The 26,091-nt window shown below is 36.5% G+C and overlaps 3 protein-coding genes across 3 annotated transcripts; 2 read left to right on the top strand and 1 right to left on the bottom strand.

Annotated features, from left to right (window-relative positions):
• The first annotated feature begins 10,798 nt into the window (after positions 1-10,798).
• Positions 10,799-24,909, top strand: LOC147762191 (uncharacterized). The gene is made up of 6 exons (XM_087011430.1): positions 10,799-12,370; positions 22,387-22,639; positions 23,639-23,785; positions 23,955-23,988; positions 24,266-24,322; positions 24,520-24,909. The coding sequence occupies exons 2-6, from the start codon at positions 22,577-22,579 to the stop codon at positions 24,645-24,647; spliced, it is 429 nt and encodes a 142-aa protein (XP_086867556.1). The 5' UTR covers positions 10,799-12,370; positions 22,387-22,576; the 3' UTR covers positions 24,648-24,909.
• LOC147762192 (uncharacterized) lies at positions 12,649-15,850 on the top strand. The gene is made up of 5 exons (XM_087011429.1): positions 12,649-13,347; positions 13,887-14,057; positions 14,148-14,343; positions 14,602-15,148; positions 15,432-15,850. The coding sequence occupies exons 1-5, from the start codon at positions 13,014-13,016 to the stop codon at positions 15,639-15,641; spliced, it is 1,458 nt and encodes a 485-aa protein (XP_086867555.1). The 5' UTR covers positions 12,649-13,013; the 3' UTR covers positions 15,642-15,850.
• On the bottom strand, positions 15,891-22,339 carry LOC147762193 (uncharacterized). The gene is made up of 12 exons (XM_087011428.1): positions 21,690-22,339; positions 20,589-20,708; positions 20,193-20,280; positions 19,835-20,006; positions 19,345-19,621; positions 19,106-19,156; positions 18,424-18,564; positions 17,973-18,082; positions 17,325-17,683; positions 16,960-17,099; positions 16,511-16,682; positions 15,891-16,168 (listed from the first exon to the last, which is right to left on the bottom strand). The coding sequence occupies exons 1-12, from the start codon at positions 21,840-21,842 to the stop codon at positions 15,891-15,893; spliced, it is 2,061 nt and encodes a 686-aa protein (XP_086867554.1). The 5' UTR covers positions 21,843-22,339.
• Positions 24,910-26,091: the final 1,182 nt, after the last annotated feature.

The raw sequence follows: 26,091 nt of genomic DNA on the forward strand, positions 1-26,091 counted from the left end.
TCTGTAAAAATCTACATGAGCCCAGTGCTGTGCCTGGAAACGCAAATGGCGTCTATCCCACCATGTTGCTCTGTTCATAGAGTTAACCAGCTAAAAGTAGCCTTGCATTCACTAGAGTTCTAGAAACATGCTTTTGAATGGTAATTTGCCACTCATTTTGTACAGCAAGAGTTGTCTTTGTCCGGTTGTTGCGACATAACCGCAGAAGCAAGCGGTCTTCCCTTCAGGTGGTTACTTTAGGACATCCTGGCCGTGGTCTCTGTGTTAATGCACCAGTCTGGGCGTGTTTCTGTAAGACGTTAGAAACTGCTCCCTGGGACACATTCAGCTGTCTGGCAATAGCAGTTTGCTTCTGTCCATTCTGGCATAATGCAACAATAGTGTGGCATGTTGCTGCCGTTAGTTCACATACCGTAAGGTCAGCTAAGAGTCTGCAAAATATCAAACTCTTCTGACTGGACGTTGTCGAAATATAGAGACTTATTCTGCAGAACTGCTGCCCTTTTATACGCATTCTGTAACCAGCCGAAGAGGACTGCTCAGAGAAACTGCCACATATTACGTAAGGCGGGCCCTGACCCCCCCCCCCCCTTCGAATTCTGGTCCCCCCTTGAAATTATAATTTTGACTAGCTGAATCATAGTTGTAAACCATACCAAATGGCACCGTTCGCCCTCTTAAATACCAAATTTTGTGTGGCCCTTCAACAGGCCCCTAACCCGTTGCCAAGTGGGGGGGGGGGGGGGGGGGGGGGGGGGGGGGGGGGGGGGGGGGCTTTGCATCCCCGGACTCCCCCTTCAAATAATCCTGGATCCGCCTCTGCTCACCTTGCCTTATAATTGATGGGCAAGCACTGACAATTTCACTGGGAAAGCCTGACAATGCAGTGACCTTTGGTAGTTTGGCTGACACGTACGTAAGAGCAGTTCTGAAGGCAGGTTCTAACTATCAGCAGATTGACTTGTGTTTGACAGATACAGGGAAGAAACAATAAAAGGTGATACTTGGACACGATTCGCAAAGTCAGTGCTACCCATAAGACAAGACATCTGATTTATCACATTCCCTGACCCTGAGAACATAGGTGTAGACACTTCATTTGTCATGTTTGCTTGCCTAGTTACAGAGATACAGAAGTAAAACAGTTTTTCAGTAATGGCGATCCTAATTTGCATATTTAGGAAAATTGCGTAAATCTAGTTCTAACAGAAACATCTTAATAATGTTCCTCGACCCTGAAAATATAGGTTAAGACACTTCGTTTGTCATATTTGCCTGTCTAGTTCCAGAGGTATTGCAGAAAATAGGAAATCTGGCGGCCATTTTGTTTTTTTTTGCAAATTAGACCGTTAAAAGCGCAAAATTTCGCTTGGGAACCGGGTAAATCGGATTCAGCATCCCAAAATTGTGCTAATAAGCCTGGTTCCCAACTTTTACCCCAAAATGCCCCTTGTCTCTTATGCAGAGCCTTTTTTCAAAAATCTCACTAGACTATGACTGTTTTTCTGTTGTCACGACTTTGTGAGTGGATGTGACTTTGTATATGTGCGCTTTTCGTTTTACGGTCCTCATTCTGATTTTTTACGTTAATATGATACATATATATACGTTACAAAATGATGTGAAGGTATTGTTTTCTGATTTCATTGTTTGTTCTCTGTTGTCGCGACTCTGTGGTTGCGTGCGACGTTGTATATGTGCGCACGCTTGTTTTTACGTCGCTTATTCTTCTTTGTTACGCTAAAATGATACATACGTTACCGATACATACGTTACCATGAAGCGTGTAAATATTTATTCTATTTTCATTGGTTTTCTTTCGCTTTGTGGGCCAACACTTATGTCTTTTATTTGTGTTTCATTAAAATAGTGTTGGCGCACAAAAGGAGAGACAACCAATGAAAATAGAATAAAAAATATTTACACGCTTTATGGTAACGTATGTATCATTTTAACGTAACAAAGAAGAATGAGCGACGTAATAACATGCGTGCGCACATAAATACATCGTCGCTGACTTGATATCTGTAAGATTCTGCAGGGAGAAATGGGAGACATGGCCTAGTTTTGTACCTCTCAAAAAGTTTGCAAAATACTTTGTCTTTCAGTGGTCCCCGATTCTTTAATATTACCAATGGTATCACTTTGAATCGCATGAAACACTTTTGGAAGTAGAAGAATCACATTAGAAACTATCACTACACTTTCTTTTTATCATTTTATTTTTATTCATCTTAGTATTGCCACTGACATATCTACTAGTGCCTCAATTTAGGTCTCATTCCCAATGACACTATTGGTCTATGTAAATCGATCCAACTCCACAGGGACTCTTGCTGAATGCAATTGGATTGGCGCACCTCCTTTTGTTTATAACATGCTTGTTTTCCATTTTCTACTCAAAGCTAGGGGGTGGTATGCTAATCTCTTAAACTGATTACATTCAGCAAGAGTCCCCCTGAATTGATCTACCTAGACAGATAAAGCACTGAATGCACTCTTATTTTTATTGGGACTGAGTTCTTAGACCTAAATATTCTTACACAGTCATATAAATAAAACAACAACAATATATAATAATATTTAATATTTATTTATAATTAAAAGTTGGTTGGTACATTTATAATGTTGAAATGATAATTCTAAGAAAAACAAAGGCCAAATACATTTTCAAGAAGTGCATTAAAGCTGAAAGTTATGAATACAGTTTATAAAATCATATAATTACCTAAAGTAATACAAGTATGATAAATAATGACATTAACTGCATTGCAGACCTTCAATTAAGTTTTCAAAGACATAAAAACTGTATTTACCGGTATAAACATCTGTACAGTGCTTTCTATTTACATTTGTGCATTAAAATGTTCCCATATTAATTTATAAGTACATATTTCATAAGGAAACAAATTCACTGCAAAGAGATATGACTTTGGATATTTAAAACAAAAATAACCTTGTCTTTTGATTAAATTTCACTACAGAAAAAACTAACAAAAAATTACATAGTAAGCAGCAAAAGTAATAATAAGTACTCATCTTTTATAAAGACTAGTACAATGGGATGACAACTGTAGTGTACATACTAGTATAAAGACTAGTACAATGACATCACAACAGTGGTTTACATACTAGTATAAAGACTAGTACAATGACATCACAACAGTAGTGTACATACTAGTATAAAGACTAGTACAATGACATCACAACAGTAGTGTACATACTAGTATAAAGACTAGTACAATGGGATCACAACAGTAGTGTACATACTAGTATAAAGACTAGTACAATGGGATCACAACAGTAGTGTACATACTAGTATAAAGACTAGTACAATGGGATCACAACAGTAGTGTACATACTAGTATAAAGACTAGTACAATGGGATCACAACAGTAGTGTACATACTAGTATAAAGACTAGTACAATGACATCACAACAGTAGTGTACATACTAGTATAAAGACTAGTACAATGGGATCACAACAGTAGTGTACATACTAGTATAAAGACTAGTACAATGACATCACAACAGTAGTGTACATACTAGTATAAAGACTAGTACAATGGGATCACAACAGTAGTGTACATACTAGTATAAAGACTAGTACAATGGGATCACAACAGTAGTGTACATACTAGTATAAAGACTAGTACAATGGGATCACAACAGTAGTGTACATACTAGTATAAAGACTAGTACAATGACATCACAACAGTAGTGTACATACTAGTATAAAGACTAGTACAATGGGATCACAACAGTAGTGTACATACTAGTATAAAGACTAGTACAATGACATCACAACAGTAGTGTACATACTAGTATAAAGACTAGTACAATGACATCACAACAGTAGTGTACATACTAGTATAAAGACTAGTACAATGACATCACAACAGTAGTGTACATACTAGTATAAAGACTAGTACAATGGGATCACAACAGTAGTGTACATACTAGTATAAAGACTAGTACAATGACATCACAACAGTAGTGTACATACTAGTATAAAGACTAGTACAATGGGATCACAACAGTAGTGTACATACTAGTATAAAGACTAGTACAATGGGATCACAACAGTAGTGTACATACTAGTATAAAGACTAGTACAATGGGATCACAACAGTAGTGTACAGACTAGTATAAAAGCTTCAGTATACTAACAGTTACTGCAAAAAGTTGTTGAACTCTTTATTTAAAAGAAATAATAATGAAATGATTATCTGCATATTACTTATACAGAATTGCTGCAGACATCTTCTATACCTAAATATCTTTGTGTAAAACCATAAGATGAGCACTAACATAAGAAAAGGCAGCAAAGCCGCCAAAATATACAGACACAAAACATAAGACATGTAGCAACAAAATAGTTTAATAATTTTTTCTGTGACAGCACCAAATATATACAAATATGGGCCAAGGCCTATAGGTTTACAACTTCACCAGTTTTACCATTAGTTACCGTATATAATAGCTTCTTTCATAAAACTGTTTCATTTTATAAAACTGTACATGTTAAGTATTTGTAAAAATAATCAAATCCTGCTAATTTTTAATTCAAGCAGCTTTTTACTAAACAAAGCCTCTCTGCATATTTGATTTGATTTAAAAAAAAAACATGGTTTGGTATCTATAGTAAGACAGTCACCAAAATACATGCAAAAGTAAAATTAATAAATAAATACTGTTTTTTATTTTTTACTCAGTCAAAGTGGGGGGGGTGGGGGTGGGGGGGGGGGGGGGGGGGCATGCACCATGTTCAGAATGAATACCAGTGAATGTCTGGGGATGGCTACAGGAACATGGACCCTATCGCCTGATATCAGGGAGGAAAAAGAAATGGTTGGAGCCTGGTACACAAACCTTGACTGCATTGAGACAAATCATCTCCAACAAAAGATTTCAGAAGGACATTATGTCAGGAACAAGTATTTTCCCCAAAATAAAGGCAGGGAGATGATATAATATATGCAACATGACTGCATTAAAGGGAATGTTTTTAATAAAAAGGGGGAAACAATGGCCATAGTACCAGGAGGATACACATCAAAGGCACAGCCACTTGATGTCTGCCTCAACAAGCCTTTTAAGGACCAATTAAGAAAGCTGTGGACTGACTTCAAGAGGGGCAGTGGACATGACTGACAGGAGACTTGGCCAAATCTCCAAGGCATCCCAAGGCCACAGTGGTGCAAGGGATTGCCACTGCATGGTCTGAGGTGCTGGCAGAGATGGTGGCGAAGTCCTTCCATGTAACTGGCATTACCAGACAGACACAGACAGACAGAGGGGGCAATGGCGACAATGGCAAGGACTTCCTAGGTTTTCACACAGTGGACCAACTGGACAAATCCACACAGCAATAAACTACTCCAATAAACTAAGTTTAAGATTAGATAATATCATAATATAATCTCTCATAATAAAATCTCTCTTGAAACAAGGTGCCTAGATGTTTCCGAGATGGAAGCTGCTTAAATTCAGAAATGTAGTAAATGGTCTTGATATGATATTTTGTAATAAAACGATAAAACATTATAGTTTTTATTGATTTCGTAACGTACCCCATAAATTATCTATATATCTACACACACACACACACACACACACGTATTACCCACAATTACCTAAAGATCCAAAAACAATGAAAAAAACAAAAACCCATTATAAGATTATAGAAAAATGTGGTGGCCAATATTTTTATTTTGGCATTGTAAACAGCATTTCAAATCTAATTCAGGGTGACTGCATTTCCGATGATTTTATATTTAACTTGCAGTTGCAGTTTAATATTGATTGGCTTCCATTATTTCAGAGCACAAACCAGAATTTCTGGCCCATATGTAACTGCAGCCAGTAATAATAGTGTAGTGATTGTGATAGATGCTCTCAAGATTGCGACGGAAGTATGCATTTTTTGTTTGCGTTTGCTTTACTACGCGGGAAATAAGTCCTGCTCACAGATAGCTTATTTTACTTACCTTTTTATGCTTTGTGATTGTGTTTCATTAAATTATTGTTGTTTTTTGGTGTTCATATGTTACATTTTGCAGTTAAACATATATATATTTTTTACATTGTTAAAACGCAGTCATTTTTGTTCTTCCGGTACTATTTTTTGTTGTAAGATGTCCGAAACCATGTGGTTTCATGAATAAGAGCGCTTCACATTTAACAGATATTTCTTTAATGTCAAGGTAAATTATTCTCTCTTTTTTATTATATAACATTAGTTAAAGGCTAATAGTTTGAATTGCAAAGGTAAAACAATAATGGGCAAACTAGAAGTAGGTCTTATAACTTAAGTGTGTAAGCAAAAGCCCTCATTAGAGAACCTGTAACACAAGTTAATGAGTATACTTAGATCATAACGCAACGAAAGGTAAAATAATAACGAACGCAGTCTAAGTACTTTTATTTGTTTATTGCAGGATTACAGTAGAGGGTATAGACGTCAACGTTTTCACTGACAATCTAATGGAGAATCATGACTTGTATTTAAAGGAAGAATAAAGATAATACAACTGCAATATGAGCCTCCGTTATACCATAGTAGGAAAAATAGTAAACCTGACAAAGAGCCTTTTCTCATTGCTTTATTCTCTGGGGTATCTAAGCCCGATAATTTAGACAAATAGTTACAGGATTTTTTTGACGAGTGCCAACAAATACAAGGTGGATTTATCTGCCATTGTAAACATGTATTCATATCCATTTATTCATTCATCTGTGACACACCTGCCCAGGCCTTTATTAAAATCATTTTATTTTTAACTTTGATTTTTGTATCTACAGAGGCCTCCGCACAACTCAAAATTACCAGTGAGTTGTGGCAAATTTATTCAGCTTTCTGTCAATGTTATCATGTAAAGAACTTTGCCTTAAGCTAGGAATGGCACAAATCAATTCACAGTCATGTGCATAAAAAAAATGCACGCTTGCTGTTTCCGCATTTCAGCCTTGTTTTGGCTTCACATACCTCCGTTTCCCTGACCCTTGAAAAGTGACTTTCACATGTTCACAGATTCTTACGATATTAACATCAATTTTCCTTTTACAGATCTTACTCATTAGTTAATGTTTCTGTTTATTTGTTCATTCTTGTTGCTTTCATTTAATGGGTCTTGCTTTTAATGTTTTGATATTCTTTATTTGTCTCTTTTGCCGTTTTCACTTGTCAATTTTATCTAATTTTCTACTGTCTCTACTGTGGTGCCTTTGCCAGTCTTTTGTGTTGTTTGATATTAATACTTCTTTGTCTGCCTGCCTTACTGTCCAGCCGTCAGTTCTGTCCGTATCTGTCATTGTGAGCTTTTTAACTCCATTTTCCAGTGTGGTGCCTTTGCCAGTCTTTTGGCCTGCTTGCTATTCATACTTGTTTGTCTTCCTGTCAGTGAGTGCTTGAGGCAGATAAAATGCTTGGGGAAAATGAAACAGATTTTTCATCAAATGAACAATGGCTTCCTTTTTTCTGATGGAAATTCATCTGTGTAGTTGTAGGTGTTCTGGGACTCCACAAAATATTGACAAAAACTCTTCAGTCAAGCAAATGTGAAATGTGGTCACTCACTCATGCAATGCATAAATAAAAAAGACCACACCTACTGAGATCACACGCACACACCGACTTTACTTGAGAAGGACAGGAGAAGGACATGACTCTCTTTATAAGATATAGACTCCACAATTTATGTAAGTGTATTTGTTTTAAGTTTATGAGAATCATTGTTTTACATTATACTTTTGAATATATTATATTATATTGTATTTTTATTTTAGTGACCAGCTATCGGCTATCAACTATCAGCTTATCAGCAATTTTGAATAAACTGAAAATAAAGCCAACCGTGTACAAAAAGGAGTTCTGTTCTTTCTAACCCAAAACAGTAGGATATGATTCAAGTATTAAACTTTTCAATTTCTACCATGTGAATAAGGCCCTGAAGAGGTGTAAGTATCCCAGCTGGGCTCTAAGGAAGGTACTGAACAATGTTGGAGCTGAAAAGGAGTCAACACCTGAGGATGACGAGAGAAGACAAGATAAGCCCAAAACCAGTATAGTGATCCCATACATGAAAGGGAGATCAGAACAGCTGAAACGAATTTATACAAAACACAAAGCAAATGTTTGCTTTAGACCTCAAAGAATACTCAAACAGATTCTTTGTCATCCTAAAGATAAGGCTGACCAAAAGGGAAGTTTGGCGTAGTCAAACGTTTATTTATGGCGACGGTCTGATTCTTCACAAGTTTGCAAGTAGCCTCGGATTCAATGCTACACAAGTTGTTAACATTTTTGCTCTAGTCTCGGATTCAATGCTGCATCTATCGCGATCAGACATTATCTTGCCTGCCTTACTGTCCAGCCGTTTATTATGGCATAACTTGCCGAAAATTCGCATAAGCCTCGGATTCAACGCTGCATCTTTTGATCAGACACCCTGTCCAATCACGGACGGGGGTTTCACTTAGGTTCGCGCCTCAGCGTTTAACCAAATGAGCGTTACTATTCCTTCCCACTCTGCTTTATACAAGGTTCTATAGTGTATGCAATTGTAAGAATAATTTTACGTTCGCCATCTTCAATTTAAACTGTATTAACAGTTACGGATTCACAGATATTTCAAGTCAGGACTTTTGGCGAACCTGCTGATAGATCGACGCATCTCAGGCTTTCCCACGAACAGAACTCCAATTTGCTACAAGTAAGTTTTTTCTTTATTTGAGTTATTGATTTTGCGAATTATAGTAGCATGGCTGTTCTTGTCATTGGGCATTCTTTTGTACACAGGCTCCAATCTTACCTCGACCAAGGTCAGGACAACCGCACGGCGAAAGACTTTGGATTCCCCGAATCAGTACACTGGCACGGAATAGGTGGCCATACGGTCCCTAAACTGGTCAGATACGATTTGGGCATCCTTCGCCGGGTCCGCCCGGTTAGTGGCGCAATTTACCATATAAGGTGCCAGGGTAACAAGAACTGTGAATGTGAGAAAGACTACATCGGGGAAACGGAAAGAACTTTAAAATCTAGAGTGATGGAACATAAAAGATGGAGCCTCACCACCACGGAGGTTTCTAGGCACATTCATGTAGATTATCCAGGACATGAAATTCCGTGGGAGACAGCAAAGATCTTGGACAGGGACCCTTCTTGGTGTGAAAGGGGGGTAAAGGAGGTCATTTACATCAGGGCACATATTAACCCAAGCTTGAACAGAGATGGGGGGAGGCACCAATTGTCACATATTTGAGACAACGCAATCACCAAAGCACTGGTGAGCAGTGATCGTCCCATATGACATCACACTGAAGAAGATCATAAATGTGATCAAAAGCTCTGTTAGATATAGCTCTATTTTTAGTGTAGAAATTGAAAAGTTTAATACTTGAATCATGACTTCCTTTTTTGCCTATTTGCTTCAAATAATGTTAACGCAGTTATTTGAGAATGTTGGTATAACCACATATCCTTATCATCATACCAAGTATAGCTGATCAAGAGATAAGATCCTGCACAACCATCTTTCATAAAATTAGAATTTTCTTTTGTGATTGATTTTATAGCATTTGACTATTTTTGTTCTTGGCTTTGGCTCTATTCTGGCATATGAGAAAAACCACAATTAGATCAGCATGACAACAAATGAAACAGTGTAAATACACGACTAACAGCAATTAGTTTACCATGTTAGAGCAAAGGATACACATTAAGTCTAAATCGAAACTATTAATTATCCTAATTTCTTCTTTTCTTTTTAACCCTTTCTAATGCCATGATGTGATTTCATGTTGGTGCTCATATCTGCAGATTTGTTTGTGAACTTTTTAACATGTGGAAAGATTTGGACATGTGAGTTGGTTCAGAAAGGTATATTCATACATTTTACCAAAAGGCTATAACTTAATATAATATATACAATAATGCTGTGCTGATCTATTATATACAGAATAAATACAGTATTTAAAGAAATATTATACAGCTGGTAGACATATATACTTTGAACATTTTAGACTGCCAGACATAGAGAATTGAAAGGTGTAAATGCTGATCAAGATAATGTCCAGCTGAGCAGACAAGGTATCTACTGACAAGATGGAAGGATGGAGAAGGATTACATGACCACATCAGATCAGGAAAGCCCACTAAGTTCACAGACCTTCATAAGACGGTCATTGATGACAAGATGACCAGGAATAAGGAGCTGGTTGCCAAAGACTTGAAAGAAATTATCAAAGAACATACAGGTGAAAACAACACCACTTTCAAATAAATTTGTATATATCAAGAAAAAATTTTATAAACTGAAAGTTCATATAACTCCAGCGCTGTACGGATATTAAGAAAAAAATGTTGGCTGGGTGAAGAGTAGCAAAGACTACTGCCAGCTTGTGAGGATTGTCAGCCGTCTGAAAAGAGTAAACTAGTGTTGGGAGGCCCTGGCAGTTGAAGACAAATTTGAGGACATTGTGTTTCCTGGTAATTAATAACAAAAATCTACAGATCTGCATTCAAAATACAACATGTGTTGTTGATTACGTGCATACGTTTCAGATCTTTTGTTCTGCTCACTTTGTAAATCCATATATATATATATAAGCATCGTTGTTGAAAAGATATATGTACAAACATTTAGAATAAGTGCTCTTGTATTATATTGTTTTAATTATACTATTTGCTCATTTACTTCAGATGAGTGTACAGTGGAAATGGACTGAAACTGCTGACATATTTTCCAGAAAGTGATAAGAGATGAAAACTGAAACAACATTAGCCTGCCACGCCCACTGCACAGCAGACCTGAGCACCCGTACAAGAACCATGTATGGGCAGGTTAGACACTACAGTGGAATATTTAATACTGATGTGAAAAATATGTTAACTTCACTTGGAGAAATGTGATGAATTAAAATTTACCGAGTGTTTTAATAGTATGAAATCCAAATAGCCAGGACTGTGAGAACTAGGCCTTTAATATAAGAGTACATGTACATCTAAACTAATGGACTGATATTATATTATCTATTTCAAGCATTCCGCAAAAAGGGGCAACACTAATAGTTACATTCACTGGCACAATGAACAGCAAAGTGCACCAGGGCATTCTTCATGATTGAAGATTCCACTTCTGCAAGAAAGGTAATTAAGCAGCAATCAGCAATTTAAAAAAAAAGAGTCAATCAGTATTATCGTATATAAATACGTACATTGTCAATGTTTGTTCATCAACTGTAAGTACGTACTGAAAATAGTTAAACTTAGGTATCTCTTCTGAATTAACTACAGCTATTCTCTTGGGGCACAGGTTCCAACATTTTTTTAACAACACAACAACTGGTTTCAGACGCCCCCCGAGAGCCCTGATTTGAACCCTATCAAGCTGCTGTGGGCTGAACTGAAGTATTTCATCAGGAACTGGGCAAAACCAAGAACGAAGATCAATTGGTGGCTGCCATTGAAGAATTTTGGACAAACGTGGATCAGGCTAAGTGTGTTAAGTACATTTACCACATTCAGAAGGTAATGCCTGAAGTAATGTACTTTTTTGTTTTGTTTTGTTAAATATACTTATATTCTGCTCAGAGATGGTAAAATAAAAATCTACATCTTATTCACGTTGAAGGCAGAGCCACAGGTTATTAAATATAAGTTACTGCCGTGGTATTTTTAGGCTTTAACTTTGTAAATATGTACAATATCGTAAATATGTTTTTTTTAAACAGCCCTGTACTTTTTATACAGATTAATTTATATCTATTTTAATTTGTATAATACTTTGCTTTGTATATATTTGTATAACCAATGCTGTATATATATGTTTATATACAGGGCATTTGATGTAAAAATTGCAAAATTAACAATTTGGAAGTGGTTATAGAATAAACCTTGTAAAAACCATAATTGCTACATATGATGATTGATATGTTTAGAGAAGATTTGGATTTTTAAAAAGATTGCATTAAAGATTGAGTTTCCCTAAGACATACATGCTTATTTTTTAGTTTAGAGAAAAGCAGAGTGGTTGGTTTGGCCAACTGGGCAAGAACTCCAGGCATGTGACTGTGGTGATCTTCTGAAACGATTCTAATGAAGTATGTGTTAGTATACAGTTAAGTAATAATTTCATTGTTAACTGTTATTATATTGCTAATATGAAACCTGCTATTTCTTTGTATTTGTATAGCAGACAAAACATATATTTACATGTATTTGACCTTAATTTTATTTTATTTCAGCATCGAACACTTACAATTTGCAACATGTGAAACAGGAGTAGTTTGCAGTTGCCTCCATTTTGGAGAACACACTTGAAAATGTTGCTAAAGGGGTTCCTCAGATTAAACAAGCCAGAATCAGGTACCTGTCCATTTTATTTACAAATGCTTAAATGAAAACAAATAGTATGTTTTTCATTCTGTTGTGTGGGAATAAGGATCAATGCATTTCCACTCAAGGTAGATGTTTACAAAAGATAGTTACTTTGACATATGTATTACTAAATTCATTTCTGTAAGTGTACAAGTCATGCATTACCATTGCCTTTTAAATATATGAGGAAGCTGACTTCTGTCAAAATCATATACATGACTATGGGCGGCCAAAAGGGCAAAAAATCCTGTCGTCGATTCAGTTATGTTTCGTTGATTCACTGCCTTCCCATCGATTCAGTTTCAAGTTTAAACGATCCTGTCATAAATTCAACATCTACTTTCGTCAATTCAATTGTCAAACATTTCTCATCTATGGTGTATTAAAACCAATGCTGTCACTATTCTCGTCGATCGTGTAACTATTCTCGTCGATCGTCAAACTATTTTCGTCAATCGTGTAACTATTCTCGTCGATCGTCTAATCTCGTCGATCGTGTTACTATTCTCATCGATCGTCCAACTAATCTCGTCGATCGTGTAACTATTCTCGTCGATTGTCCCATCGATCGATCGTCAGAGGGCGCTGCGGGGCTATCCACAGCCACATGACTATCATGTGACATTTCAAAATGGCAGGCAACGAGATCGATTACGGAATACAGTTTGTAAGGGAAATCATAACACTTTCTCAACAATTGGAAAACGCAAGTCGGCTCGACGATGCTTTATTATATAGACTAGAACATTTATACCGTCGCATACTTGATGTTACCGAACTTGAAAATGCAGCATTTCCACTGGCCAGGGCAGCTGAGATGCTTAGAGAATATTTTCAACAACAACAGCAAAATGATGATAGCAGACGATCATCTTCCACAAGAGGAAGGCCTACTACGACAACGACTGGAAATCCTGGGAGACCCAAGTTTGAAATCAGTCGTAGGCAACTTAAATTCTTCATTGGTAAGTTAGATAGGCCTCTAATCTTCTATTTATACATGTACATGTAATATTTGTAGTCTCTAGTTATTATTATTTTTCATTATATAGTTTTTAGCCTATTAAGTATTATAATAGGCCATCTATCTATCTTCTAGCCTAGGCCTATAGAGTCCGTGTACCCAGGCCAAATGATATCTTTTTTGAATGCTTCAAAATTAAAAAATTAAAAATAATGGGTTCTTCAAGATCATTAGACATTGTCAACATATTTTCAAGAATGTATTACCATTATGGTAATACATTCTTGGAGAAATATAGAATAAGAATTTTTAGAAATATTTTGAAATTCACTTTTTCCAGATGTTTTATTAGAATGAGAGAAGAACTACAGTGCATAATAAGAAACCAAGGGCTATCCACAGCCACTTTTCAGCTTGCTGAAATCACATTTTCATTTATCCTTCAAAACTCTTTTCAGGAAAATTCTATGAATTTTTTCTAGAACATGTAGCTTTCTCTGTCATTGATAGAAATTATATCATTTTTATTTATTCTTTCAGACAATGGTTTTACTATGAAGGAAGTAGCTGGTTTGTTATGTGTGTCTCTCCGGACTGTTAAGTACAGGCTTAATGAGTATGGATTGAAAGTCAGTCAGAAATTCACTGACATAGAAGATGTTGACCTTGACAGTAAAGTGCTTCATTTTCTTCAGAACTTCCCAAATGCTGGTAGGTTGGTTGGTTAATCAAGAAAAACTGAATAGCAATCAATAACAAATTTATGTTGATGAACCATTGAAACTTTTTGTGCTGTTGTAGGTTACAAGTCAGTTCATGGACACCTAACTTCTGAGGGGATAAATGTTCAGAGGTGTCGGGTACGAGAGGCAATGTTAAGGGTGGATCCAGAGGGAAGACAGTTGAATGCCCTCCGTCGTTGCATTAGACGAAGAAGTTATAGTGTTCATTCCCCTATGACCTTATGGCATATTGACGGGAATCATAAACTTATAAGGTGAAATAAGAAATAGGTTTGAGGTATTACTTTGCTATTAAGTTGACTCTATCCTAAACCGGTATACCTGCAAGCTTGGTACATAAGTAAAGGAGAGAGAAAGTTTGAGGCACGCAGACTGCAGGCAAACAACCGATAAAAATGAGTTTATGTAATTTTATGAAGCTTATTATTTTCAGATAATATTATTCTTTACACATCTTATTTTAATTGATAAAATCTATGTTAATTTTTTACTATGTTCTAATGCATTTTTAGGTGGCGCATTGTTATACATGGTGGCATAGATGGCTACAGTAGACTAATAGTCTATCTCCATAGTAGTAACAACAATCTGTCCGAGACTGTTTTGACAGTATTTAAAGAAGCTGTTGATAAGTGGGGACTCCCTTTACGTGTACGTGCTGATAAGGGGGTTGAAAACAGAGGTGTTGCTAGTTACATGCTCTCACATCCATCACGTGGTCCAGATCAAGGCGCCTTCATTACTGGAAGATCGGTCCACAACTCGCGTATTGAAAGGCTGTGGAGGGACGTGCACGAAGCTGTCGTTTGCCAATACCAGGACTTATTCTATCATTTAGAGGAGACTGGTTACCTCAAACCTGATGATGAAATGGCTCTTTATGCCCTTCATTTGGTATATCTGCCACGGATAAACAAAAGGCTGAATCAGTTTGTGCGTATGTGGAACAATCATAAAATTAGGACTGCTGGAAATAAAAGTCCCCTGGATCTCTTCCTCCGCGGCATGAATGCCATTGCAGGAGAGGAAGGTGTGATTACCCACGAGTACTTCCACGAGGCAAGTACAACCAGCATTGTATTTTGAACAGGTCTTCTTTCAGATTTAACAGTCATACATTGGCAATTCTTTCTAGATTGTCAAAAAATGTGCCATAAGAAATTTGGTCTCTTAGCCTGGGCGAGGCATACAATTTTTTTTATCTAAAAACTACCTTGACTTCAAAAAGAAATGTTGGCCCTAGCATGGTCCAACATGATGTTATTACCAGTTATCAACCCTGATCAGTAACAAAGCACATTATATATCACTAGGATTTCTTAATCTGATGCTTCCTTTTCAGCAATCAAACTATGGCTTTGACCCTGACGCTCCCATTCCAATGGAGGAAGTTGACGAGGGTGTGATTGTTCCAGCAATTCAAGTGAATTTTGGTCCTGGAGTTGTTGAGAACATTGATTTACCAAGTGAAGAACAGGATCGATTTGGCATTGAAAGTTACAAAGTAGTTTTAAGGCACTTGAGTGAAAGCCAGAATCAAAATGTTAACTAATCAAAGACTATCTGGCATATTTGACAAAGCATCAGCACTGCATTTATTGCATTATCAAAGTGTAGAACATTTAAATAGTATAACAATGTTTGAGTTTTTGAGGTTAACTTCAAAGGGTAATTTTTTAATAACTATATCTAATTTTGCTACTTTAAACTACATGTTTGCATGATTGTACTTTATATTGATAAAAGTAACCATATATTGTAGACCTGGTGCAATGTCTCTTACTTGTCTCTTATCTTTAGCTCAGTTCAGACCGAAGTAAGTTGATGAAAATGCTATATCAAATTTTTTGAAAACATGGCTTTTAAATTCCTCACTGCCCTGATTATCTGCTCTATTGAGCCTTGGCAAAATCAGTCTATTGAGGCAAGTTTGTGAGGTAGGGAGACCACCTGGACTTTCATTGAAGATGATGCTTGGTCTAGGGTTGAATCCTGCAGCTGGAATTGTTGACAATCCTGTAGCAAAGGCAAGAATATTGCCAAGATTGACCTCCACATTATCAACCTTTCTTGGTGAATCTGAATTAAAAGTAATGAATCAGACTGATTTTGTCAGAGAAAATTGTGGCAATGTTGCCTGGTATAATGACTAAATATTGCTATTTTCTGCACCAAATCCCTCTAAAAAAGTAAGATGCTGAGTATCCTTTATTATAGATACTCGATCTATCTAATTTCAGAGAAGAGATAAAAATTTCTTGTAGCAGTTGTTTAAGGCACTCTACCCTTCTGAAGGAAATGCAACAATAAATACCAAATAAATCTATTAAAATGATATGCCTCTTTCGAACAATAGACAGCATAGAAGTTTTTGGGCATCTGAGTTTATTTTTATCAATTTACTTAGAAGATTATACTTACGTTGAAGTGACAACAGGTAATGTGTAAAATAACGCAAAACTTCAATTTCATTACGTTTCTGGTCTTCATTAGTAGACATTTCTGGTTTGAAGAGTTGAACAACATTTCCAGCTGTCAAGTTTGTCTTTTTTGAGGTGAGCAGATGGCGAATGCATGGCCGAATTGCTATAAGCTGAAAATAATTGACAGAAGCAAAACATCAAGAGATTGCAGATTTATCCTATTAGTTTAAGCACTTGTGACAAATTAGAGTTAAATAACTGTTGAAGGCCAACAGATATGTCACCTCTAGTTGTATTAACAACAAGGTGTGGTATATTTCAGATTTGGCCAACTTGGTTGGATGAAACCTACTAAGCATTTTCAAATCATTGTGAATCACAAATTAGTCAACCTTATTATGGGGAACAAAACCAGATCACTAACCAGCATATGAAATGGAAAAATACCTGTATAAATCCACACATCTTCAGACCCTGCAACATATACTGGAGCTCGGGAGAATCACTCGTGTCCTCAGTTGCCAACTTGAATGCTGTGTCTTCATTTAAAAAAGAAGGTGAGGGTCCTCCTTGGATAATTGATAGTGCTTTAAAGGAGAAAGTATGGTTTAGAACTAAAGATTATAGTGGAAGATGTGGCAAACTGTTTGTGCCAGGAGTCAATGATTGGGGTCAACATCTTATTGGCAGTAAATTGACATGTTATCCTTATGCTAGACATGGGATGCTAAATAGTGGCATTCTAAACAAATATGAACATGCTCTCCTAAAAACCATATAATATTATGTTGTTTCTATACTGTAACATTTACCTATGAGCACACCCACTCCGCGATAGCTTTTGGGCTCAAAACCACTGGTTGGTTTGCCATCTGTAAAATAATGATCTCCAACTTCCTTCATCATAATTCGAAAAAATTCTCTCCTTGGACCACCAAAGTCGGCTGCATCTTCACCAAGGAAGAATACAGCAAGAGGTAACCTAGGATTGAAGTCAGGCAGGGATAGAGTCTGCAGACCATCTTTCAAGAGACCAGTGTCACGGGCAACAAATATTTCAGTTGTTTCACCTTCCAGTACTTGGTCGTCCCTGAACAGATCTAATGCTCGACCAAGCATGAAGTGCTCCCTAAATGCTGTCAGAATTTCCTTATGATTCTCATTATCAGGACTGAAATAAAAATTAAAACCTTTTATCCATCAGCTATTTGCTGGGACTGCAGGTTCTCCTGCTAACCAACAAGCAAAAGTGATTAGTCAATTTTATTACAATTAGAAGTTTTTGATATTATCAAACTTTGAAGTGTTTGATTAAATCTGCTTTAAATATTTAGATGCAGGTTGTTTTGTGAACTCTGCTCTGCTCTGTCTCACAACATATCAAGCTCACTTGCTCATAGTGAAGGTGAAGAATTTACGTGAGTCCTCTTCAATGAAAATTTCATCGCCGAGATACTTACATCAGGTCATTGATAGTTTGAACTATTTGAGAACTACTATGGATTGTTTGCATAACACTCTCAGGTATACACTCTGGTATGAGGTCTGGTAGACCATCATTATCATCATCCTGGAAAAGTTGATAACTGAGTAAAATTCATTTCATAAAATAATCTTGAATATTTAATGGTGTTAGGCTTTGATTCACTTATTTTTCCAGTCTTGATTGCTAACAACTATATACACCCTCTGGGGATATTTCCTAAAATAGCTGTTAAAGAAAGGTACTATAATTTCAGTGTACAGAATGAATAAAGTGGCAACTACCTTGTTAAAATGTCGCCGATTGACAAATGGCAAAGGAAGATGATGTATACCTATACGGGGGGAGGGAGGATTCTATAGAGAACTAGATGTGAGATCACCGAGTTACTGATATATCAGAATTATTCCACTTGAAAACAGGCTTACCTCTATCTCAATCAAGTCCTGGATCTTGATCTCTGCTCTGTTTTCCTCATTGCTGGTCTGGTTGGGTATTCTACCTGGAACGGGCTCATCACTGGATTTCTCCACAACATTTTCAGTGAAAACATGGAATGGAGGGGAAACCTGAAGGAGGAATTATGGTTTAGTTCATCAGTGTTTCATTTAAAGGGATAACTCTTCGTATGAGATCTATATTTCACAATAAAAACATTGTGAACAACTCATAGAAATATAATATATTGTTTTATGACAAAAACAGCAGTTATAGCTATTATTCTGATATCTGAGATTGTCTTTAGACCACGTGACATCCATTGATGGCTATACTCTGTTATAATCTCTTAAGAGATTATAACAAAAACAAACTTTTTAGAAAAACAAAACAGGGACTAACTTTGAATGTAAAAATGGATTCATTAACCATTGTTAAGTATGGAAAAATTGTTGTTTACTCCAGGAAAATTCATTTTTTGGCCAAAATGAAGAGTTATTATCCCTTTAACTAAACCAAAATGCAATCTTTCTCGCAGATTTAAATTTGCTGAAATATCTTTCCCAGATCATCTAATTTTCAACTGAGGCCTATTCTCAATTCCTGAGCCTCAGAGTTTTGCTTTCAGTTTTAATGAACTTTTCTAAAGTTCAGAATAAAAAGATTGCTTACTGAATTATCATCTGAATCACCACTTTGGCCATCATTAGACCCACCATTCTCCTGTAAATAAAAATAAAAATACTACAGGACACCATTTATAATATTGAAATTAGCATTACAGATTTGTTTCCTATTAGGTCACACCAAAATAAAAAAGAGACTCTTATCTATTTTTGCATACACCTTAAACACAGATAAAATACAAATTGGTTCAAACACAAGCGAACATGAGCATGGCTGGTACTCACACATATTTCCAAGTGATCCCGTAGTTCACTGAGCTCTAGTTTTTTGCCACAACTGTCGCATGAAGTAGTTTGCACTTGGTCCTCTATAGCAGATGTCACAATGAGGCTTTTTTGGATTGGTCTAATGTATATTTTGGCACTTACGGTGCTGGTCATTATTTTTATCTGTTCTGCACTGCAGAAGCCAACATTACAAACAACAAGTTTGTTTCGAGCACTTTTATCTGTAACCATGAATTCCACATCGTTGTTGCACTCCGCCAATCTTGGATAAGCTCTGCAAAATGTTAATACGTATTGTAGCAACTTAATAAGATTTCATTTAGAGACCTTCGTTAATTCCCCCAATTGAATTTAATCTATGATTATCTATGATTGAACCAATCCTTAGATAGTATATCAAAAATTCCAGATTTTCAAAAATGCAACTGGTAATAACAGAGAACCCAAGTTAATTATTTTCATACTCATTGTGATTAGGCCTACTTACTTTTGAAGGACATTTCTCACTGCATCTACAGTTCCTTGTGCTGGTAAAACAATCTTTTTTTCCCCTAAACCATTCTCTAAGAGAAGATTTTTCTCCACAAATGATACAGGAGGCGAGTCACTATTTCTATCACTCAATACAACAAAAGTTTTTGTAAATGGGCGTCCACAAGCTGAAAGATGCAATATTGAATTGACACATGAGAGTGGACCATTATATGCTGAACCCATTGGATATTAAAAATGAACATCTGCTTTAAGGCAGAGATCAAATAAAAAAGTTACATGATCAGACAGGGTTGAAAATTTCTATTCATTGGGATTTTCATCTACAGAGTAAATAAATTGAGCATACTCACTAGCATTTGATGAGGTGGACCTGCTTCTTCTAGAAGTTGAGTAGGGCTGATATCTTGAGAATGACCTGTCTACTTGAGCTGGACGGCTCTGGAGATAAAAAATAATTTTCATTCCAGGTGGCTGAAGTATTCATCATCCTCATACCCAGTACATAGAAAAGTTGGAGACAATCAATTTGATTGAAGGGCACTTGCTACAATCAACAACAAATACTGACAAAGATGTATAGCATTGTAAGCCAGTTATGATCACGAGAACACAAGTAGGAAATGAGGATGCCATATTGAATGAAACACAAAAATATTCCTACAAGGTTAGATTCAGTTTCTTGAGACAAATGATTTACATAGTATTTTAAAATTTGGATTTGGGGACATATCAATATGATTCATTACCTGCAGAGATCTAGGCCTAAAAAGGTTCCTATGTTCCTCTTTTATTCTAGTCTCCCTACTAGTTTCCCTACTTTGCCTTTGATTTGGAACAGGTCTTTGAGTTATTTCAGGGATATCAACCTGTAAAATGAGTTAGGTACACACTTATAAATATGATATGTAACTACATTGTAGACTAAATAGCTGGCCTTATTTTTCAACAAAACATATAAAAAGACCGATTGTGCAGGCCTATTCTTTTTGTTAAATGTCTTATATTATTCATTCATTTATTTTCTTGATTATTTTTAGGCGTAGCTAATTCACTTTAAATCAAAATCAGGCAGTTGACAGTGTGGCAGCAGAGCCAGAGAGGGCTTTTCATTGATTAGGTCTATTACCATTTTGGTAATAATAGGTTTTACGGGTCCCTATTTAATTGTTAATTACTCGACCAATTTTGGCCCAATTTTCATAAATTTGGTATCGTTAGACTCTACAAACCATTTTCTTGACATAGAATATAATTATTATGTCTTTAATATGTTTTTAATGACATTTTAATGAGTTATTACAGGTACTCTACCAATAGAAGAAATGCCAGCGCGTCATCTATCGGCCACATATTGTAGCACGAGGCTCCCAATGGGGGTGCGTCAAAGTGAAATTGCACAATTTTTAGTAGTCGGGGAAATGAAAAGACAAGAAATTAAGATAAAATAGGCAAATTAAAAGAAACACTTGCTTTTTGCCTATTTTTTCTTAATTTTGTCTTTTCCTTTTCTTTTTATTTCCCCCGAGTACTAAAAATTGTGCAATTTCAGTTGACTCACCCCCATTTGGAGCCTCGTGCTACAATATGTGGCCGTGGCCTTTCGTAGAGTACCTGTAATAACTAATTAAAAACGTCATTAAAAACATATTAAAGACATAATAATTATATTCCATGTCAAGAGAAAGGTTTGCAAAGTCTAATGATTCCAAATTTGTGAAAGTCGGGCCAATATTGGTCGAGTATTTAACAATTAAATAGGGACCGTAAAACCGACTATTACCTCAATTTTTTGAAAGTTTCTTGCAAAACACAATGAGGAAGATTTTAATAAATCTAACCCAGCCTACCTCCTCTCTCTCGTTTTCCTGGTCACGAGAAGTAGAAGTTGTGGATCTGGACCTGTCAACAACACCATTAATAAGTGTCACCGCTTGATTGAGCAGTCCTCCAATAGAGTGAAGTAAGGTTCTGTCGATTGACTCTGTTCGGTTGCGGGACATTTTATGTATTCTAGTTGCATAAAAAGGTGTAACTCGAGTAATCGATAACTATGGAAATGTATTCACCTCTGATGGCAGCCAACTTAAAAATTACCGCGCGACAGACAGACAGAAACACGTGTTACTACCGCAGCGCCCTCTGACGATCGATCGATGGGACGATCGACGAGAATAGTTACACGATCGACGAGATTAGTTGGACGATCGATGAGAATAGTAACACGATCGACGAGATTAGACGATCGACGAGAATAGTTACACGATCGATGAAAATAGTTTGACGATCGACGAGAATAGTTACACGATCGATGAAAATAGTTTGACGATCGACGAGAATAGTTAGGCCTACACGATCGACGAGAATAGTGACAGTAGATGTTGAATTTATGACAGGATCGTTTAAACTTGAAACTGAATCGATGGGAAGGCAGTGAATCGACGAAACATAACTGAATCGACGACAGGATTTTTTGCCCTTTTGGCCGCCCATACATGACATATGTTATTTGTATACTAACAATCATCCTATTATAATTACTTGTAGGGGTCGATGTCTGCAGTGAGCAGAGAAGAGTTGGAAGATATTATAGTGGAGGTGTGTGATTGGTCCTCTGCAAATGGCATGGATATAAGAACACTCCCTGAAGAAGAGTGGAGATGTCCCCCCAAGATCCCTAGCCATCTATCTATAAGTGATCAGCCAATGAGGTGTGTGTGCGAGCATTGTTGTGGGAATGCCCAGTGAGGCTGAAAGGATTTGTTGCAATCAACAGCATAGTTTCAGGAGTGTAGATCCAGTAAGCATAAAATTCATCTGTTGCTTTTATTTTTAGATGGACACAGAAGACAACAGGTTTCTTTGCAAATCTTATTCTGCCATGTACTAAGGTCTGGATGTTTTGCCACATAATTTATCAAACATTTACTTAAAATTTGACTCCCTTTCTTTTGGTTCAGACTACTTTACATCAAAGTTTAATAGAGAAGACAAGAACTGTACCGTTGTGGCGTCGTGGGCCGGTGATGATGGTGAGATTACAGATTACAGAGATCTCAGGCCTGGGTTGATTTCTTATTTCATAAAGCACATACTTTTCATCAATGGTAGGAATATTCCACATATATTTGCAGTTGTGAAGTGGTACAAATGCATTGATAGGCAAGACATTCCTCCCCCCTTTTTCGCCATGGCTCAGAAACAGTTTTATCATGCCAGGTGCTGCCTCTTTCATTCCCAAGCAAAGAATTCTAGAGAAATGTGCCCATGATTAGCTGACTCCATCATTACAAGTTACTTAACCTTTAAAACATTCAAGTATTTTATGAATCCATTAATCTACTATTTAATCATATTTTTAATTTTTATTTGAGTTTGAAATATTATTTTGTTTCTTCTTCCAACAGCCTGTCTGTATCCAGTTTTATGGCAGAAACATTTGTTGGTTCTGGTGCCATTGTGGCCGTGGTTGGTTATGATCTAATGGTGTGAAACACTTGGTAATATGCCTTTTATATAGACACATGTATATGATGTGTTAAGGGTTGCCATTCCTTGTGACATTGTCCTGTTTTTCCTCATTAGGAAAGTGCTATTTCTGATATTGGTTAGTCGCCTCTATGATGTTTTAAAGTATTGTAGGCGCATAGATTTTTTAAGTCTGTCCAGATATATATATCACATTCACTCATTAGGAAATTCTGTGAAAAGGACATGAAGTTCAATTTCAATTGTGATTACATGGCCTCCAATGAAATATTTGTTGTGCCCCATAATTTTTAGATTCCTTTTTAAACAGATTCCAAAATTAATAGAACTTGAGTCCATAGAGAGCGGAGAGAAACAGGACGAGGGAGAGGAGGAAGATAAGGTGACTATGTCAAAGAAAAGACAGAGGAGAGAGGACAAAGGAGCAAGAGGGAATAGAAACAAACGATTCAAAAAGGTGAGAACTCTGAAATTGTCATAACACGTAGCCAATTAATTTTTAATTGATTGGACATTAAGGTCAGAAATTTATTTATGTTATCATACTGCAAAAAATAAATGGATAAAATAAATAAATAAATAGAAAACTATGTATGCTATTTTTCATTTTGGTTGTCATCTGTTAGAAGAACAGGAACCCACAGACAGAGGAAGAAAGAGGTGAGAAATACCACAATAATATTATAAAACGTGGATGACCTGTTCAAAACTAACTTATAAGTGCAATTTTGGAACAAATATTATAAGTTTGTAGCCTAGAAATGTTGCACAATAGCTTTATTGCAATGTTCCTTCATTGTTCTTTCTGTTCTTTTTTTGTGTGTAATTATCAAAGTTTTTCAAAACATTACAATTTAAAATTCATGCATTCTGTAATAATTGAAGCTACAATATATCAAAAAGTAAAACTCTTCTCAAATTATGTTATTCATTTCAGGTACCAATGCTTTGGAAGTCCGCAAAAAACAAAGCAAAAGAACAAAAGACGAAGGAGGTGAGCAGTATAAATAACATTTTTCACATGCCATTCTTTCTTCGTTAACACTTTAACTAGTCCAAAAAATGTAAATATCTGTATTACTACCCCATACACAATGAAGCTTTGAGGTGTTTAACTCCTGAGGCAGAAAGTAGTACGTGTATGTATAATTTTATGAATATTTGAATTACATGCTCCTGAAATACTTGCAGCACGAGACCCGAGGGAATATGAACCCCTCCCAGTGTCTGATATTAAACACCAGCAACTGCCTGGATGCCATAGCAAGACTGAGGGCGGAATTAATGGAAAAAAATGGACACTGTTATGGAAATGCTAAAGACAGTTCAGTCACAGACTGCGACCCCACTGTCCTCAACACGACTCATCCATGCCATCCATGGAAGAGTTACTAGAACTCAAAGTACGATCCTCCAGCCCCGGAAACTTCTGTGTCGGTTAATGGGAAAGATTTTCTCCAAAGATGAGAGGTCCGATCCCGGGTACAATGTATATGATTCCCAGGATAGAAACAAGAACAATAAAAAGGCAATGTACCCAAATCATATAAAATTCATTAAGGAAAACTTAACTGAGATATACCTGCAACATGCAAAACAAACTGGATTAATGAAGCAATTAGTTCCAGATTCAGAAATTGAGACATTCTATTTGAAATTAGCAAAGAAAACATTACCTCACAACAGTCACTGCTATTTGAACACAGATATGCAGTAGGGCATTTTGTCAGCTGTAATCTTTTGGATGGAACTAGAGAACTTATAGAAAATATTTGTTTCCCAATCAAAAAGGTACAACAATTTTGCCGTCTTCTCATGAATGGCATTACTTTTCAATCTCTTTCATACAGGAACTGTGCAGACCGCAGAAAATTTCTGATACGTGTAATTATTTTTAATAAAGCCGCGGGCATGGGCACGTAAGTAGTTATGTAATTGTTCCTATCACTTTAATTGATCCCAGTCAACTTTAATTTTATCTCACTTTATTATCCTTTATCGAAAGTTACAATAATTTGCAGCCGTGCGGTCTGTCACGCCAATATATAAGGTATAAAACCAGGCAGCCACCTAGAAATAAATAGTTATAGATTTTATAACTAAGCTGTGGTGTGGCATTGCTTTTCTCTCCTGGCATAACCCAAGTCAGGAATCGTGGACTGAACCTTGAATATTCAGCAGACGGATTAGAGACCTTTGAGTAAAATATACCCTGCAGTATCTGTAAGAACTCAGTACAGATCTGGCACGACAGCTCGCACACAATTCCATTTTTGTTATCATGGAAGAGAACCAGCACTCTGTGAAGATGGCAGAAGGACACAACAATCATGGACAAGACTCAGTTATCCCGCCAGGTATGGACAGGTTAGTGTATACTTTGGACATTTTGGCTCAAGATTTACAAGGTTAGCAACACAGAGCAATTAGACAAAGTAGGATAGATAACGCATCATCAGGCAATAAGACCGTGTGATGGAAACATCCCTTCGGAGGTCTGGTCTTACATAGACGAGTTAGACGTCTTAAAAGTGAAATCTAGGGGGCCAAGTAACTTTTGCGTTCTGTTAATGGGCAGGATATATTCTAAAGAAGAACGCCTTGACCCAACGAGGAACATGGGGGCTTAAGAACAGCGCAATATAACAAAAGACCAATCTGCTCACCACAAAGACTAGACTATACATATATCAAAAACAGCATTCAGAAATTGTATCCATCTGTAATGAACGAGGAGCTATGGTGACGATGTATCTCAGCGAT

This window comes from Lingula anatina, chromosome 4, assembly GCF_051362555.1.
Source record: "Lingula anatina isolate TDL-2025a chromosome 4, LinAna3.0, whole genome shotgun sequence".
Lineage (NCBI taxonomy): Eukaryota > Metazoa > Brachiopoda > Lingulata > Lingulida > Lingulidae > Lingula > Lingula anatina.